Below are 13,153 nucleotides of genomic sequence, written 5' to 3' on the forward strand. Positions count from 1 at the left end.
GTCCACGAGGACGGGCTGTGTCTGCGGGCCCAGTGTGGGCAACACCTGGACCTTTCGGTTTTTCTCGGTCCTAATGTGACCAGCTTCCGGGGATGGGAAGCGTGTCCTGTCGGTCCCTCTCAGGGCGGGTCACCGTGAGCACGAGTGGGAACTCGCTGGCATCTGTTGATTCGGAGATGGGAGGGAGGGTCCGCTCTCAGCTGAGGCCGCGTCTACGGGGGCCTCCCCTCCCCCGGTGCTGCCCCGCAGACCCACGCCGTGCTGGATCAGGAGGGGAAGGTGGGCGCCTCGGCCAGCGGGCGGGCCATGCTCTGGATGGCCCACTGCAGGATGCCGTCAAAGGAGTGCTGGAAGACAGGAGCGCAGAGGACTGGGAGACCTGCCTGAGCCCCCAGGGGACAGGTGCACACACCGTGGGTTCCAGCGTCCCCTGGAGTCACGAGCATCCCGCCCCGCCTAGTCACAGGTGGGGAAACTGAGGCCTGAAGCACCACAGGGCACGTGAGGTGAGGGAGGACTCCTCTTTTGGTGCTCTGCCATAGCATCCTGCAAACACGGGGTACGGCCGCCACGGCTCTTCTGCCTCCGTCTTCTTCCCGGCTCCGAGGCAAGACCGGTTCTTCCATCGTGTGCTCCCGCAGGACGGAGGGGGCACGGGGAGACCCAACATTCCAGCATAATGGGGCGACTGCCCCCTTTCTCCAACGGCATCAGGCGACCGCCCCGCCAGAGCCACAGGGCCAACATCCAGTGCCCGGGGTCACCCTGAAAGACTCCTGCACTGAGACCCACCCGTGCCCAGCCCACCACACCGGGCAGGGCCCCACAGCCCCAGGAGGCCACGGGCGGGCCACCTGGGTGTGGGAATGGCTGGAGGAGTCTGACCTCCTGTCAAAAGAACATGGAACCCCAAAAAGGCCCATTTCCTTCACAGCGACTATAGCTGTTCATCTTAGGGTGGAGAGGCTGGGGCTGGGAGGGGCCGTGAGAGGTCCACCGGAGGCAGAGGTTCCGGGGCGCCCACCCCCCCCACCCCCAGGGGGAGTCATGGCATCAGAGTCAGGCTTCAGCGGTGCTGGTGCTGAGGTCCTGCAGCCACTGCCTCCCCCACCCCCCAGCCCCCCCACCCCCCCCCCCACCCCCGATCTGGGAACTCTGGACCAGGCTAGAAGCAGAAAGGGCTCAGGGGCTTCTTTCGGCTCCTTTGTGCGCTAGGGGCTCCCGCATGTGCTGGGGGGCCAGAGCCGTGCCCGAAGCAGCCTGGGCCTGTGGTGCTCAGTGCACCCAGCAGGGTCTCCCAGGCCCTCCTCTGGCTCCCGTGCTGGCTGCTTGGGGCTGGGGGGGGGGGGGGGGGGAGGGGAGGAGAAGGAGGAGCCCCAGCCAGGTGACGCATTACCTCGCTTAGGAGGGATTCCAGGTCGTCCCTGTGCACACCCGGCTCGTGACCAGCAGAACCGTCCCCTGCCTGCAGCCCAGGAAAGGGAGGTCAGCCCAACTCCTGCACCCCTGCCGGGCACAGCTGGAACAAAGCAGGATGCCCTGCAGAGGCAACAAGCATCTAGGGGACAGTGACTAATGCCAGGACAGAGGGCATGCTGCCCCCAGCAGGGCCCTGGGAGCTGAATTCTAACACCCAGCTCCTGCCAGGGTCGTGGGCACGAGCGAGCTTGGGGCTCTGGAAGCTGTCTGCCCAAGGCCCCCAGGCCTGCCTGCCTCCACGTGCTGCATGCAACCTTCTGGGGAAAGCCAGGTGACTCAGAACCAGCTAGAAGGGACCGTTGGGGATGGAGAAACTGAGGCCCAAAGAGGAAAGCGTCTGGTGTGGTGGCAGCCATTCATCCATCCGACTAGCATTGCCAGGGCCAACCGTTCCCCCTCCCACCCAACCCCTCCCTTAAGGGGCCAGAGTCCGGCAGCAGGCTGTCCATGAACAGCCTAGGAGGGAGAGAGGACCATGCTAAGTGGACCCACATGAGACTGCCAGGTTCTGGCTCAAAATAGCCAAATCTGAGCTCCTAAACACAGGCCCTTGGAGGCAACATCAGCCCCTGGGGCGTGAAAAGGGACCCAGCTCCAAGGTGGGGGCGGGGGGGGGGGGGGAGGGGGCTGCTGGGGAAAGCACTGGGGCCACACCCACATTTTCAGGACAGCCCCTGGGAAGGGAGCCAAGGGGCTGGGACTTCTTAGTCTCCAAAGTCGTTACATTTTACATCACAAAGACAAGGGGGTCTTTGCTAAATTGAGAAAAGAAGCCAAGAGTCAATGAAGAAGCATCTTCTGGAGGGAGGGACCCTCTCTGGGGCGGGGTGGCACCCGGCAGGGCTCGCACAGGTGTGGGCTGAGCTGTGGGAGAGCACGTAAGCCCCCTCGTGAGCAGAACAGGGGCCCCCGTGCCTGGGCTGGCATCGCACAGGCACAGTGTGTTCGCGGGAGGATGCGGCGCGGCTGGGGAGCACGACGGGGCACCGGTGGGGTAGGACTTGCCACCACCCAGGGCCCTGAGAGGTTCTTGGGGGTGGGGCGGCAGGGACACGGTCAGGCAGGGTGAGGTGCGCCACCTCGAGGCTCCTGGGAACACACGGGTTCTGAGGGAGCCCGGGGTGACTGCTGGGTAGGAGGGCAGAGGGAGGCCACTTCTCCCCGACGGCGACGGCTCCCGGCCGCAGGATGGGGCTGGACAGGGCCCCGGCGCAGGGCCACGGGGGGACTGGGGTCACACTGGGGAGTCAAGTGGGCTTGCTCATCCCCGGTGGAGCCTTCTTGCTGCGGCCGCTTCACCCCCCACCCCACTGTGGGGATCGTGCGCCCCAGGCGCTGGGAGAAGGAGGCCTCGGGGGAGCCCTGCGCTGGGAGACCAGGGGCCTAGGGGGGGCCTTGCGCTGGGAGAAGAGGGCCTAGGGGGGTCCCTGGCTCAGTCATCACCAAAGAACAGCCATCCCACAGCCGCTGGTTTCCAACACACGTGATCCGAAGGGAAGCTATTTAAACAACTAAATTGTATGAAACAGTGAACGCAGGGCCACGGGGCGTGGCGCATCCGCCAAGCTGGCACTCGAGGGTCCCTGGAGGTGTGCTCGCCACCTCGACCCCGCGGGGTCCCCGCCTCCCTGGGCAGCACTGACCTTGGCGGGCCCCGGCGCGGCTCGGGCGGGGGTCGGGGCGGGCGCGCCCTCCTCGGGGGCCGCGGCAGTGTCTCCGGAGCAGGATCGGCAGCGCGGGACGGCCCTGCGCACAGCGGAGGATGGTGTCGTGGGCTGCCGGTCCCCCGCGGTGTCCCTCCCGGTCCTGCGCCCAAGCCGCCGCACTCACCCGGGCCGCGCTGCGCCCGCGGGGAAGTGGCAGCGCCAGTGGAAGGCGGCGGCGCAGTGCGCGCACCGCAGCGCGTCCGCGCCGTCCCCGCACACGCCGCACCGCGCACCTGCCGGGCCCTGTGGGGGGACAGAGTGGTCACGGTGGGGGGGAGGGGCGCCCAGCGCCCACGCCCTCTGCCCCGCCCCCGGGAGCCCAGCGACACCCAGCACCTTTGCTCTGCAGTCCCGAGACACCTTGCTCCGCCTTAGTGGACCCGGACCCCCTTTAGGGCTGGTCAAGGGGACCCCAGAACCGCCTCCCTTATTGTCCTGCCCCTGTGAGGGTGGGCTGGGGTAGGGATTCCAGGAACCGGGGCGGAATGTATCACCCCTGCTGGAATCCCTCCGGGAGCCTCCCCTCCCTGGTTCTGCGTGCACAGCCCCTGCCCCCCCACCCCTGTCTGGCTCCTCCTCCCTCAGCCCTGACCCCAGCCCCCCACCTGACTACTGCCCCCCTTCCCCGCATGTCACTCCTCCTATTTAGGCTCCGTCTGGTTGTCCTGCGGGCCCTGAGCTCCCAGAAAACAGCCACCCCCACCTCAGCACCCCCTCACCTGCTGCCCCTCGGGGCCCACACACAGTAGGGGGCGCAGGGCTGAGGGGTTCAGCACTGGCAAGGGGGCTGCAGAAGGCGGGGCCAGCAGGTGCTTGTAGGGGCCGGCAGCGTCCATCCCGGCTGAGGGCTCCCTGGACAGCCCCTTGGCCTCTTCCCCCGTCAGCTTCAGCCCCAGGAGGACCTGGAAGCAGAGGGCCGGTGCTTGGAGAGGCCACGGTAGCCTGTGCCTCACCACCCAGGGAGTCAGCGATCACTGGGACCCGGGAAAGCCCCGGGGGCTGGCGTGGGAACCCCACATGGGGTTGGAAAGGTTTGGGTGAAGCTCCTGGCTCTGTGTCCTCAGCAAGCTACTTGACCCTTTTGCCATCTACAGACGGGGTGCCCGTGGCCCTCACGGGCTGTCAGGGAGGACTCCGGATCTACCTGGACGTGTGTTGCATCATTCCTGTCTCTGCTGCAACAAAACGCTTAAAACATTTTTAGAGAATGTTATTAGTAGCCAAAGTGCATCCCCTGAGCCGGGCGACAGAGCCAAGGCCCCACATGGAGCCATTTCCCAGTGTTAGAAGCCAAGCTGATGAGGCCAGGCCGGGGGTGGGGAGTCCCGGTTCCAAGCCTGGGGCCCCACCCATAGGAGTGGCCGGGAAGCCGGGGGGGGGGGGGGGGGGGGGGGCTGCGGGGGGCCTGGGCCTGGGCCCGGGCGTACCTGGGTCTCCGCGGGCGGCTCCTGGGGCTGGGGCTCCTTAGCCTGGGGAGGGTCCCGCTGGCCTCCTCCCCGGAGACAACTGTAGCACCTCCAGGTCCCACTGCTCACGTGGCCCACGTGGTCACCAGCCAAAGACATGCAAGGGGGACAGAGGGGACCACAGACTCCCAGATACACAGGGAGGGGAGGCCTGAGGTCTCCTCCATGTTGCCACTTTCCTTTCGCAGATGGGGAAACTGAGGCCCAGGCTGGACAGTGGGCAGAGCCAGGATGGGAGGACTGCCCCGGCCAGTGAGCAGGAGGGCCCGGGAGGCTGGGAGGCTGAGCCCCAGGGGTGGGAGGGGGGGTGGCCCTCGCCAGTATGGTCAATGTTCCCTCTGCTGAGCCCCAAGAATCCGGACATCTGTTGACCTGCAGAGCCCCGTGCGTGGCTCTCGCTGGCCTTGCCCTCCCGACGGGGCCTCTCTGAACTGGGGACCCACCCCCATTTCCGCAAGGGGGACAGTGCCCAGCAGAAGGGGACATGGTCAAAAGCAGGAAAAAAGAGAAGATGACCGCCCCACCCCTGGAGGCGAATGATGACCTCGGCTGAACGCCCTCATTTAGTGACAAGCATCAGAGACAAGTGGCCTGGTGAAGGCCACTCAGGGAGCAGGGGCAGGGCCAGGGCTCAAAGGTGGGTCACTTCTCCCACGCAGGCTCTTCCCCGCCAGCTGTGGTCACCCGTGGGAGCTGGCAGTAGAGGGCAGGACACGGTGGGCGGGGGGAAGGGAGCGCCAGGAGGTAGACGCGGGAGGACTCTGGCCCTGCCCAGGACGGGCACCCACTCTGCCCGACTTCAAGTAGGACCTTGTTTGGAGGAGGGGGGCCGGCTGCTTGTGGGACTTTGGGCTGGGGGTGTGTGGAGAGATGGGACAAGGTGGCCGCTCTTCACTGGGGGGCCTCATTCTGCTTCTCTGCCCTCTGGGGCCCTGCCGGCCAGGCTGGGAGGACCCAGCCTGGGTGACCCGAACAGAGACACTTCCGGGCAGCCCCACACCCAGGTCAGTCGGGCAGAAGTGGCCGTGAAGCCAGCTGGGGGCGGAGAGTGGCCTGCCGGGCTCACCTGGGAATCTCCCGGAGCGGCGGGGACAGGCAGGCCAGGTGGAAGGCCCGGGGGCAGCCGTCACAGCAGATGAGCTCCCCGCCGTCCCGGCACACGGCACACTCATCCTCGTTCTTCTGACACGGGCAAGACACGCGTATCCTCTGGGAGACCCGGGGCGGCGCGGCGCCCTCCCCGAGAGCCTCCCGCAACAGCTCTGCTGCGGCATCCCCAGGGGCCCCCTGCCTGCCCCCAGCCCTCCCCCACGACACTCTCCCTCTCGGAGACCCTAGTCCCCTGCGCGCACCCCCGGGCCAGGCCATCCCTCTTGGGAGGACGGAGCCTCCAGAAAGCCCCGTTTCCCGTGGGTGCCTGTGTCCCCAGCAGCGTCCACACTGCCCGCCCCGCACGCCCTTCTTCACAGCACGGCGGAGCGATGGCCGGCGGCGTTGCCATCAGCCCCAAGCACCCGCCGTCCCCACGCCTGGAGCCTGGACGCTGCCTGTGCCCCTGCCCGAATGGCACCACAGGGCCCTCCGGGATGCCTCCTCCAGGCCAGGCCGCCCTGCACAGCGATGAGCTCGCTCACTGTAATCACCCCCTGATCCTGCCAGCCGGGAGCTTGGAGGGGGGCAGGGGCACACGGGTCCTGCTCCCTCCTGGGCGCCCGGGGCCCAACAGCGCCTGGCGGGGGGCCGGAGGAGGTCAGATCTGTGGTGGCTTCTGTGCTGTGCTGGATGCTCAGGTCCCTGGCTCCCAGGAGGGGCCACCTCCCCACCCGCTGGCCTGCTGGGAGACTGTGAGACCGGGGACAAGGGCACCCAGCTCAGACCCGTGGTTTTAAACACCTGGTAGAACTCACTTTCTCTGAGTTATTTGAACACAAGTTGTGTGTTATCAGGAAAACTGTTACTAAACAAGGAAGCTCGACCCTGTGAACAGAAGCTTAAGGCTCCGTCCTCATCACCCAAGGGAGAGCCCTGGACAGGGGCAAAGGGGCAGAGGGACCCCCTGTGGACGGTGGAGACGAGGGAGTTCCACTGTGGCCTGGGCATTACCTGGTGGGGCTGGGGCTCGCTGGGGAGGGCGGGAGGGGCCTGCACCCTGCCCTGTGCGCCTGCTCTCGGGTCGCCTCCACCCTGCTAGGGAGAAGGGGGCGGGTCACCGGAGTGCGGAGCGCCCTCTGGGCAGGCCCAGCCCCAGCTGAGCTCTGTGTTGGGGGGTGGCTATCAAGGGCAGGGCTTACAGGGGCGGAAGCCTGGGTCCCCTTGGCTCGGACCAGGGTCTTTGGGCCACCGCTACGGGCCTTGTTCTTCCCCGCACCGGGGTCTTCGAACTTGCTGGGAGTATAAAACTCCCCCCCAACCTGGATGCACTTCTTGGAGCCACCTGGGAGGAGAGGGTGGCTGACCTGGGAGGCCCAGGAGGGTGGGGGGCAGAGTGGGGGGACAGAGAGGTGGGGAGGGTAGAGTGGGGGGGCACTCTGAAGCTGGCTGCTCCCCGCCCCCCACCGCCCCAGCCCCAGGCAGCTCTGGGACCAGGGTCCTGGGCACAGCAGGGGTCCTCTGCAGGGGACGAAGGGGGTGCTGCACCCGGCCAAGCGTGTCCACCTGGAATCTCAGAGTGTGGCCTTATTTGGAAGCAGGGTCTTTGGTGATGGGATTAGTTAAGATGGGCTCCCGAGGGACACTGAGTCCAGTGACGGGTGCCCTCAGGAAGAGTGGAGAGGACGCAGACAGATACAGGGAGGACACCCTGAGACTTGGGGGCAGCGGCCGCGGCGGTGGGGCCCATAGCTTGCGGGGAGAGGCAGGAAGGACTCTGCCCCGGGGCCTCCGGAGGGAGCATGGCTGCCCACGTCTCCACTTTGGAACCTCCTGTTGTTTTAAGGGCCCGGTGCGTGGCCACTGGTTATAACTGCCATGCTGAACTACTTCGGGGTCCCCGGGACCCTCCCTGGGGGGTGAGACCAGGGCCCGCATTGGCTCCCGGGGGCCAGCTGGCCCTGGCCATCCGCAGCATCCCCGGCCAGCGTCCAGCAGGAGGGAGGGGAAGGGGGTGGTATGGGGGTGGGGCAGGTGCTGGAGAACTTCCCGGAAGGGGATGAGCCCAAGACCCTGAGGGGCCCCTCCGGGTGGGCAGAGTGACCCGGGAGGTGGCCCTGGACCGCCGACCTCCCAGAAGCCCAGGAGTCCCCACCCTGAGGGACGCCCTCGGTGCCCGTCCCCCCTGCAAAGGTGGCCACCTGCGCGCCAGCTGCACGTGCACCCGGGGCCTGCGTCCCCCTGGCAGCACCCTGGCCTGGCAGTGCCGTCTACCTGACTCAAACACCTGCTGGATGAGGATGCCCTCCACTGCCCCATGGGCTCCGGGGACGTCCCCAGACGACACGGTCACGGCTCTCTGGACCGAAGTGGACGACATGGTCTGAATTCCTGGGGAAGGGAGCACAGGGCGGGGGGCGGGGGGGGTGTCATCGATTGGAAAGATGGCCCCTGAGCACCCCCTCCCTGCAGGCCATGGGGAGTGAGAGGCGCCTGGGCTGCGGAAGCCTTTCCTTCCGTCCAGGGCAGGCCTTGGAGGGGGCCCAGCCCCTCCACGGACAGACAGCCAGCCAGCCCATGTGTAAGTGCAGAAACAGGCCATGGGTGTGTGGGGGGGTGAGGCTGTGTGGTGTGTGTGTGCGTGTGGAGTGTGGCATCCGAGCTGACCTAACACAGCAGGAAGGGCCGGACAGGGACCCCCAGGACATGGCCCCGGGCGGTGCTGGGAGGGAGGTCGGGTTCCCAGGGTCTGTCTTCAGGTCAGGTGACTCAGGTCTCCGGGACCCCCCACCCTGGGGCAAGGAGGGGACAGAAAGGGGCCAGGCTTCATCCGGCTGAGGGACCAAGAAGAATTCTGCGGAGGAAGCACGGTCTGGGCCGGCCCTGAGGACGGGGACACCGAGACGGGCACACGTGGGGTAACCCGAGGTGCCCCTCTTTCCCCAGTGAAGCTGTGCAGCCAAGGCTGTGGGGTGACATGCCAAGCCTGCAGGGTCCCGGCTCCCAGGACAGGCCGGCAGAGGGCAGCACCCCACGGGGCCCTTGACTCGGTGACCCCAGCCCAGGAGGTCGGGAACCTGGCTCACCGTTCCCCAGCAGGGGGCGCTGCGGCTCTGCGTTGCTGTCCGGCTTCCTGGGGTGCTTGGCCTTTGCCAGGGAGCCTGCAGGGGGAGTGTGCAGGGGGAGCCACACCAGCCTGGCCCTCCGCTCCCCACGGAGGTGGGGGGCGGGGGGGGGTGAATGCTGGCAGCCAAGGGCGCATGCATGCGGGCGGGGCCTCCCAACTCCCGTGGTCCCCTTGCTTTACCGGCTCTGGTGTCCCCGTCAGTAAAAGGAAGTGACCCCCACCTGCCTACTTCTCGGGGTCCTGGGACGAGGGCCGGCTGGGCTCACCCACGAAGCACCCACAGGGATTCTCCGCAGCCCCGGCGGCTGGCCGGGGCGGTGGGGAGAGGGGGGCTCCACCGCAAGGCAGGAGGGGGACGGCCAGTGGTGTCGGGCCGTCTGTGACCGACCAGTACCTCCAACCAGATACCTGGGTTGGAGGTGCCCCTAGGAGACAGTGCCCCGGGTGGGGCGGCCCTGGGCTCCTCCAGGGCCTTCCTCTTGGAGGGGGGTCTGGGCAGCAGCACTGGGGCCTTGGGGCCCGTCGGGGGCTTTCTCCCCTTCCTCGGCTGGCTGAGGTCCACGTCTGCGGGGCGAGCAGGGACCGGGCCTCAAGACCAGAGCCGACGCCCTGGCAAGGTGCGCGAGAGCTCGGCCTTTTGACGCTCAGGAGCCAGGACGGTCCTCGGTGGTGTCGGGGGGCTCCCTGGCCACCCCCCTCCCTTTTACAGTCCGGCTGGGATGACTCCAGCCGCCCCCGGCTCCCGCAGAACCCCAGTTCCTCCCACAGCACCCCCCCACCCGACCTTTGGGGAAACAGTCTAGGATGGGCTGCAGCCGGGCGTATCTCTCCAGATTGTAGTCCTTAAAGAGAACCCTCCAGAAGTCCAGGATGGCAGCTGCGTCTTGGGTCAGGAGCCACGAAAGGAGCGCGTGGAAGGCCTGCGGGCAGCCTTCCTTCTCCTTCAGGCGCAGGGTCTCCTGAAGCGAGAGTGGGGGCTGGGAGGCCCCACCTCCTGCCCCCCTCCACAGCGCCCGCCTCCTGACCCCCACCACTCCACACTCCCCCCTCCTCCTGACTCCCTCCTCTTCCCGCCCCCCCTCCTCCACGGCACCCCCACCTCCCGACACCCTTTCTGTCTTTCTGGAGGGCAGAACACCATCCCGGAGGGTGCTGCAGGTGACCTGGGCACCGTGTCCATGCCCTCAGCTGGCAGCGGGCATGAGGCTGCCTGGGGGTGCTGGGGGTGAAGAAGGCCCGCCTGGAACTCATCCTAGGGGAGCCCCTAGCTTAGAGGGCAGCTTGAGGAGGGCTGGGCAGGGGCGCTGAGGAGGCACAGGAATTCGCCCTGGAGACCCTGTGCCTTCTCCTCTTCACCAAAACAGCCTGCCCACACCCCCCTTCCTTCCCCCCCACGGGCGGGGTGGGGTCCGTCTGGAGCTCATCTTGCCAGACACTGGCTGGATGGAGGGCAAGGCTTGGGGAAGGCGAGGGGGACATTGGGGGTCTGTCTGGGCCCACCTGGAACTTGTCCTCGGGGACCACGTCGTGGTCAGCCAGCGCGTGCAGCAGCGGGAAGGCGCTGTCCACAGCCATGGCGATCTCAGTGCGGTACAGCCTCAGGAGGTGACGAAGCACCGTGTCCCCACCTGCCTGGGCCTCACCCGCCGTCGCGGGGTCTGGGGGCGCGGGGCTGGGGGCCCCCTCTCCCCGCCTGGGCTCCCGCGGCCTTGGGGTACCACTGGACTTGTGGGGTGTCTGGGCCATATCTGCCTTCTGGCCCCCACGCTGCCCCTGACCTGCTGGGCTCCCGGGCGGGCACGCCTGGTCAGGCGCACCTGGGGGGGCACCTCTGTGAGCCAGAGCCCCGTCTCTATTATACTAGGCTCCCCAAGGACAGAGCAAAGGCCGTGTTTCCCTTGAGCCAATCAGGGTGGGAGGGAGGGGCAGGGATGGAAACTTCCCTGTGACCCAGTAAAGAGAAGGTCCCATCCGTTCCATTCACACCTGCCAGCAGGCTGCTGGCCTCTCTTTCTTCTGTAAAGGAAGCTTCCGGACCAGGGCCCGACCCCTCCGTGAGAGGGCTGGGAGGGCTGTCAACTCCCCAGCTGTGGTTCTGTTCGAATGGGAGACAGCCAGGACAGACAGGTGCCCTTGGCCTCACCTGGGGCCCCGTGTCTTGGGCACCAGCAGGCACTGTCCAGGTGCTCCGGGGACCGTGGGGCGGATGGGGGCAGCGTCCCAGGTGGGGAGGGGGCATTACCATCCCCACTGCGCCAGCTCAGAGCCCTGGGGCCGGGCTATAGGGGGGTCAGACGGAAGAGTCCCTGTCTGATGGAGGACCGGGCATATGACGAGTGTCAGTGGGCACAGCAGTGGGCGTCGCCTGGAGGCTGTGTGATGCTGGGCGAGTCATTTTCCTTCTCTGAGCCTCAGCCCCTCATCTCTAACTTGAGCACATCCCCCATTGGGGGACCCAGCTGCCCCCTACCCTCCCCTTCCTCCAGGTGTGTTAGAAAAAAGGCAGCTGACCCCGTGGACTGAGGCCAGTGAGTGCCTTGTCCCGCTCACAGCCCCGGGGGAAGGGAGGGACGCCCCAGGAGCCTGCTAGGGCTGGCGACAGAGGCTGGGGGGTGGTGTCCCAGAGGGGGTTGCAGCAGAGGGGGGCCGCATCCCAGGCTATGGCGGGCAAGGGCCGGGGACTGGGGTCTGCAAGATGGTCACCCATGGCGGCCCAGTGTGGCGGGGGGCGGAGGGGCCAGGCCATCCCTGGGTCCAGCCACAGAACCACAAGAGGACTTCCGGAAGAAGGATCTGGTCAGGCTGGGGCGGGGCTGGAGGTGAGCGCAGGTGCTGGGAAGCCTGGGGTCAGCACAGCGTCGCGTGCAGAGGAGCCAGGATTTCTATACTGACGTGGGAGCTCGGGCTGGGGAGCTGACACGGGAGTCCTGTCTCGGTGTGTCCCCCTCTCCAGGCCGGGGTCCCTGGGAGTTCAGTCCTAGACAAGCTGAAGCTGTCCCAGGGCGGTGTCCTGGGGCGTGTGGGAGCAAGATTGGGCTCGGTGGGGCGGGAGTGGTGGGGCTGTGGGGCTGGTCACCTCAGAAAGCTGGGCCCTGTGAGGGCAGTGAGGCTCAGAACAGGCCGGGGCTGCCATGGAATGTTCTGGGGCTCTCGCCGGGGAGCAGGGCCCTTGGGCTGCCCTCCTCTGGGGCTCCGAGCCCCCGGGCTGCGGTGCTGTGGGTGGTGGCAGTGGAGGTGTGGGACTTGGGGCGGGCCCGCCTGTCCCGCACTGTGCGACCCGCAGACACCCAGAGGGGACGCCCCCTCGGGCCCACACCGGGGCTGCCCTCTCGGAGGGCACGGGCTCGCCTCAGCCCGGGCCTGGCAGCTGCCTCCTGGCCTTTTCCTGTGCCCTCTGGCATGCGTACATCCACGGAAGCACCTGAAGGAAAGCAGAAGTTGAAGTCGCTCCTGAACGCCCCATCCTCTGGGGCAGCCCTAGTGTCCTCACTCGTGGGGGTCGGGTCTCAGGGAGCAAAGCTCCTTCGTGGCACCTGCTGGGCCCGCCAGCTGCAGAGTTCCCACATAAAGGCCCCGGGGCTCTGGGGCCCGGGGGCTCAGCGTCCACCTCCTTTGGGCCAGGCTGCCCCCCAGTGCCACTCCACGCACGGCAGAGTTTTCCCCGGTGGCCGACTGACCAAGGGACACTTTAGCCACCAGACAACGGTCCCCGGGGGATTAGAAACGGCCAACAATATCAAGGTCTTCACCTCGCTTTTCTGGAGCCACGAAAGCCTTGTGGGTGCACCTGTGTCAGCAGCCAGGCCTGGCTCTGCAAAGAGGCTCCTTGGAGAATTTTGGACTTTCCGCCAGGCGGGGGGTTTCCCTGGCGACCCCTCGCTGCAGGCGACCTGGAGCCACCGGGGCTGGTGGGGGCGGCCTGTGAGACCCACAGAGGGGCCGGGCAGGGGGCCCCGCCCTGCCTTCGGCTGGTCACTCCTCTCGTGGGGCTGAGCCTCACTCCGTGCCTCGGCGAGCCACCGGGCACGGCGACATGCCTGCCCCTTGACGGGCCATCTAAGCCTCTGTCCTCGCCTCTGAGGCGTCTCTTCCTCCGGCACGGTCGTTTTATGTTTCAGACACGGCTAGCCCACCCTGCACCACGCCCTGTTGTGGGCACATTGCAATCACACTGTTCTACACATGAGGGGGGTGAGGATCGGAGAGGCTAAGGAACTTGACCAAAGTCACACAGCAAGTCAATAGCCATGGATGGATAGTGTCTGGGCCCATGCTCTCAGCACACA

The 13,153-nt window shown here is 67.1% G+C and overlaps 1 protein-coding gene across 1 annotated transcript; it reads right to left on the minus strand.

Annotated features, from left to right (window-relative positions):
- Window positions 1-266: 266 nt before the first annotated feature.
- AIRE (autoimmune regulator) lies at window positions 267-10,613 on the minus strand. The gene is made up of 14 exons (XM_047847105.1): window positions 10,368-10,613; window positions 9,652-9,826; window positions 9,276-9,431; window positions 8,827-8,901; window positions 8,015-8,131; window positions 6,943-7,085; window positions 6,755-6,835; window positions 5,718-5,833; window positions 4,613-4,712; window positions 3,905-4,087; window positions 3,310-3,428; window positions 3,123-3,225; window positions 1,397-1,465; window positions 267-347 (listed from the first exon to the last, which is right to left on the minus strand). Exons 1-14 carry the CDS (start codon window positions 10,611-10,613, stop codon window positions 267-269), a joined length of 1,764 nt encoding a protein of 587 aa, XP_047703061.1.
- Between the last annotated feature and the right edge of the window lie 2,540 nt (window positions 10,614-13,153).

This window comes from Prionailurus viverrinus, unplaced genomic scaffold (assembly GCF_022837055.1).
Source record: "Prionailurus viverrinus isolate Anna unplaced genomic scaffold, UM_Priviv_1.0 scaffold_42, whole genome shotgun sequence".
Classification (NCBI taxonomy): Eukaryota; Metazoa; Chordata; class Mammalia; order Carnivora; family Felidae; genus Prionailurus; species Prionailurus viverrinus.

What these genes read in the sequence shown, in the direction of transcription:
- AIRE (XM_047847105.1), bottom strand. Translation starts at nt 10,613, where the DNA reads ATGGCCCAGACACCCCACAAGTCCAGTGGTACCCCAAGGCCGCGGGAG. An exon ending in TCCCCGAGGACAAGTTCCAG is followed by an intron (nt 9,827 to 10,367) that starts GTGGGCCCAGAC and finishes CTCTCGCTTCAG; the next exon opens with GAGACCCTGCGCCTGAAGGA. An exon ending in AGCCGCCCGCGGAGACCCAG is followed by an intron (nt 4,088 to 4,612) that starts GTACGCCCGGGC and finishes CTCTGCTTCCAG; the next exon opens with GTCCTCCTGGGGCTGAAGCT.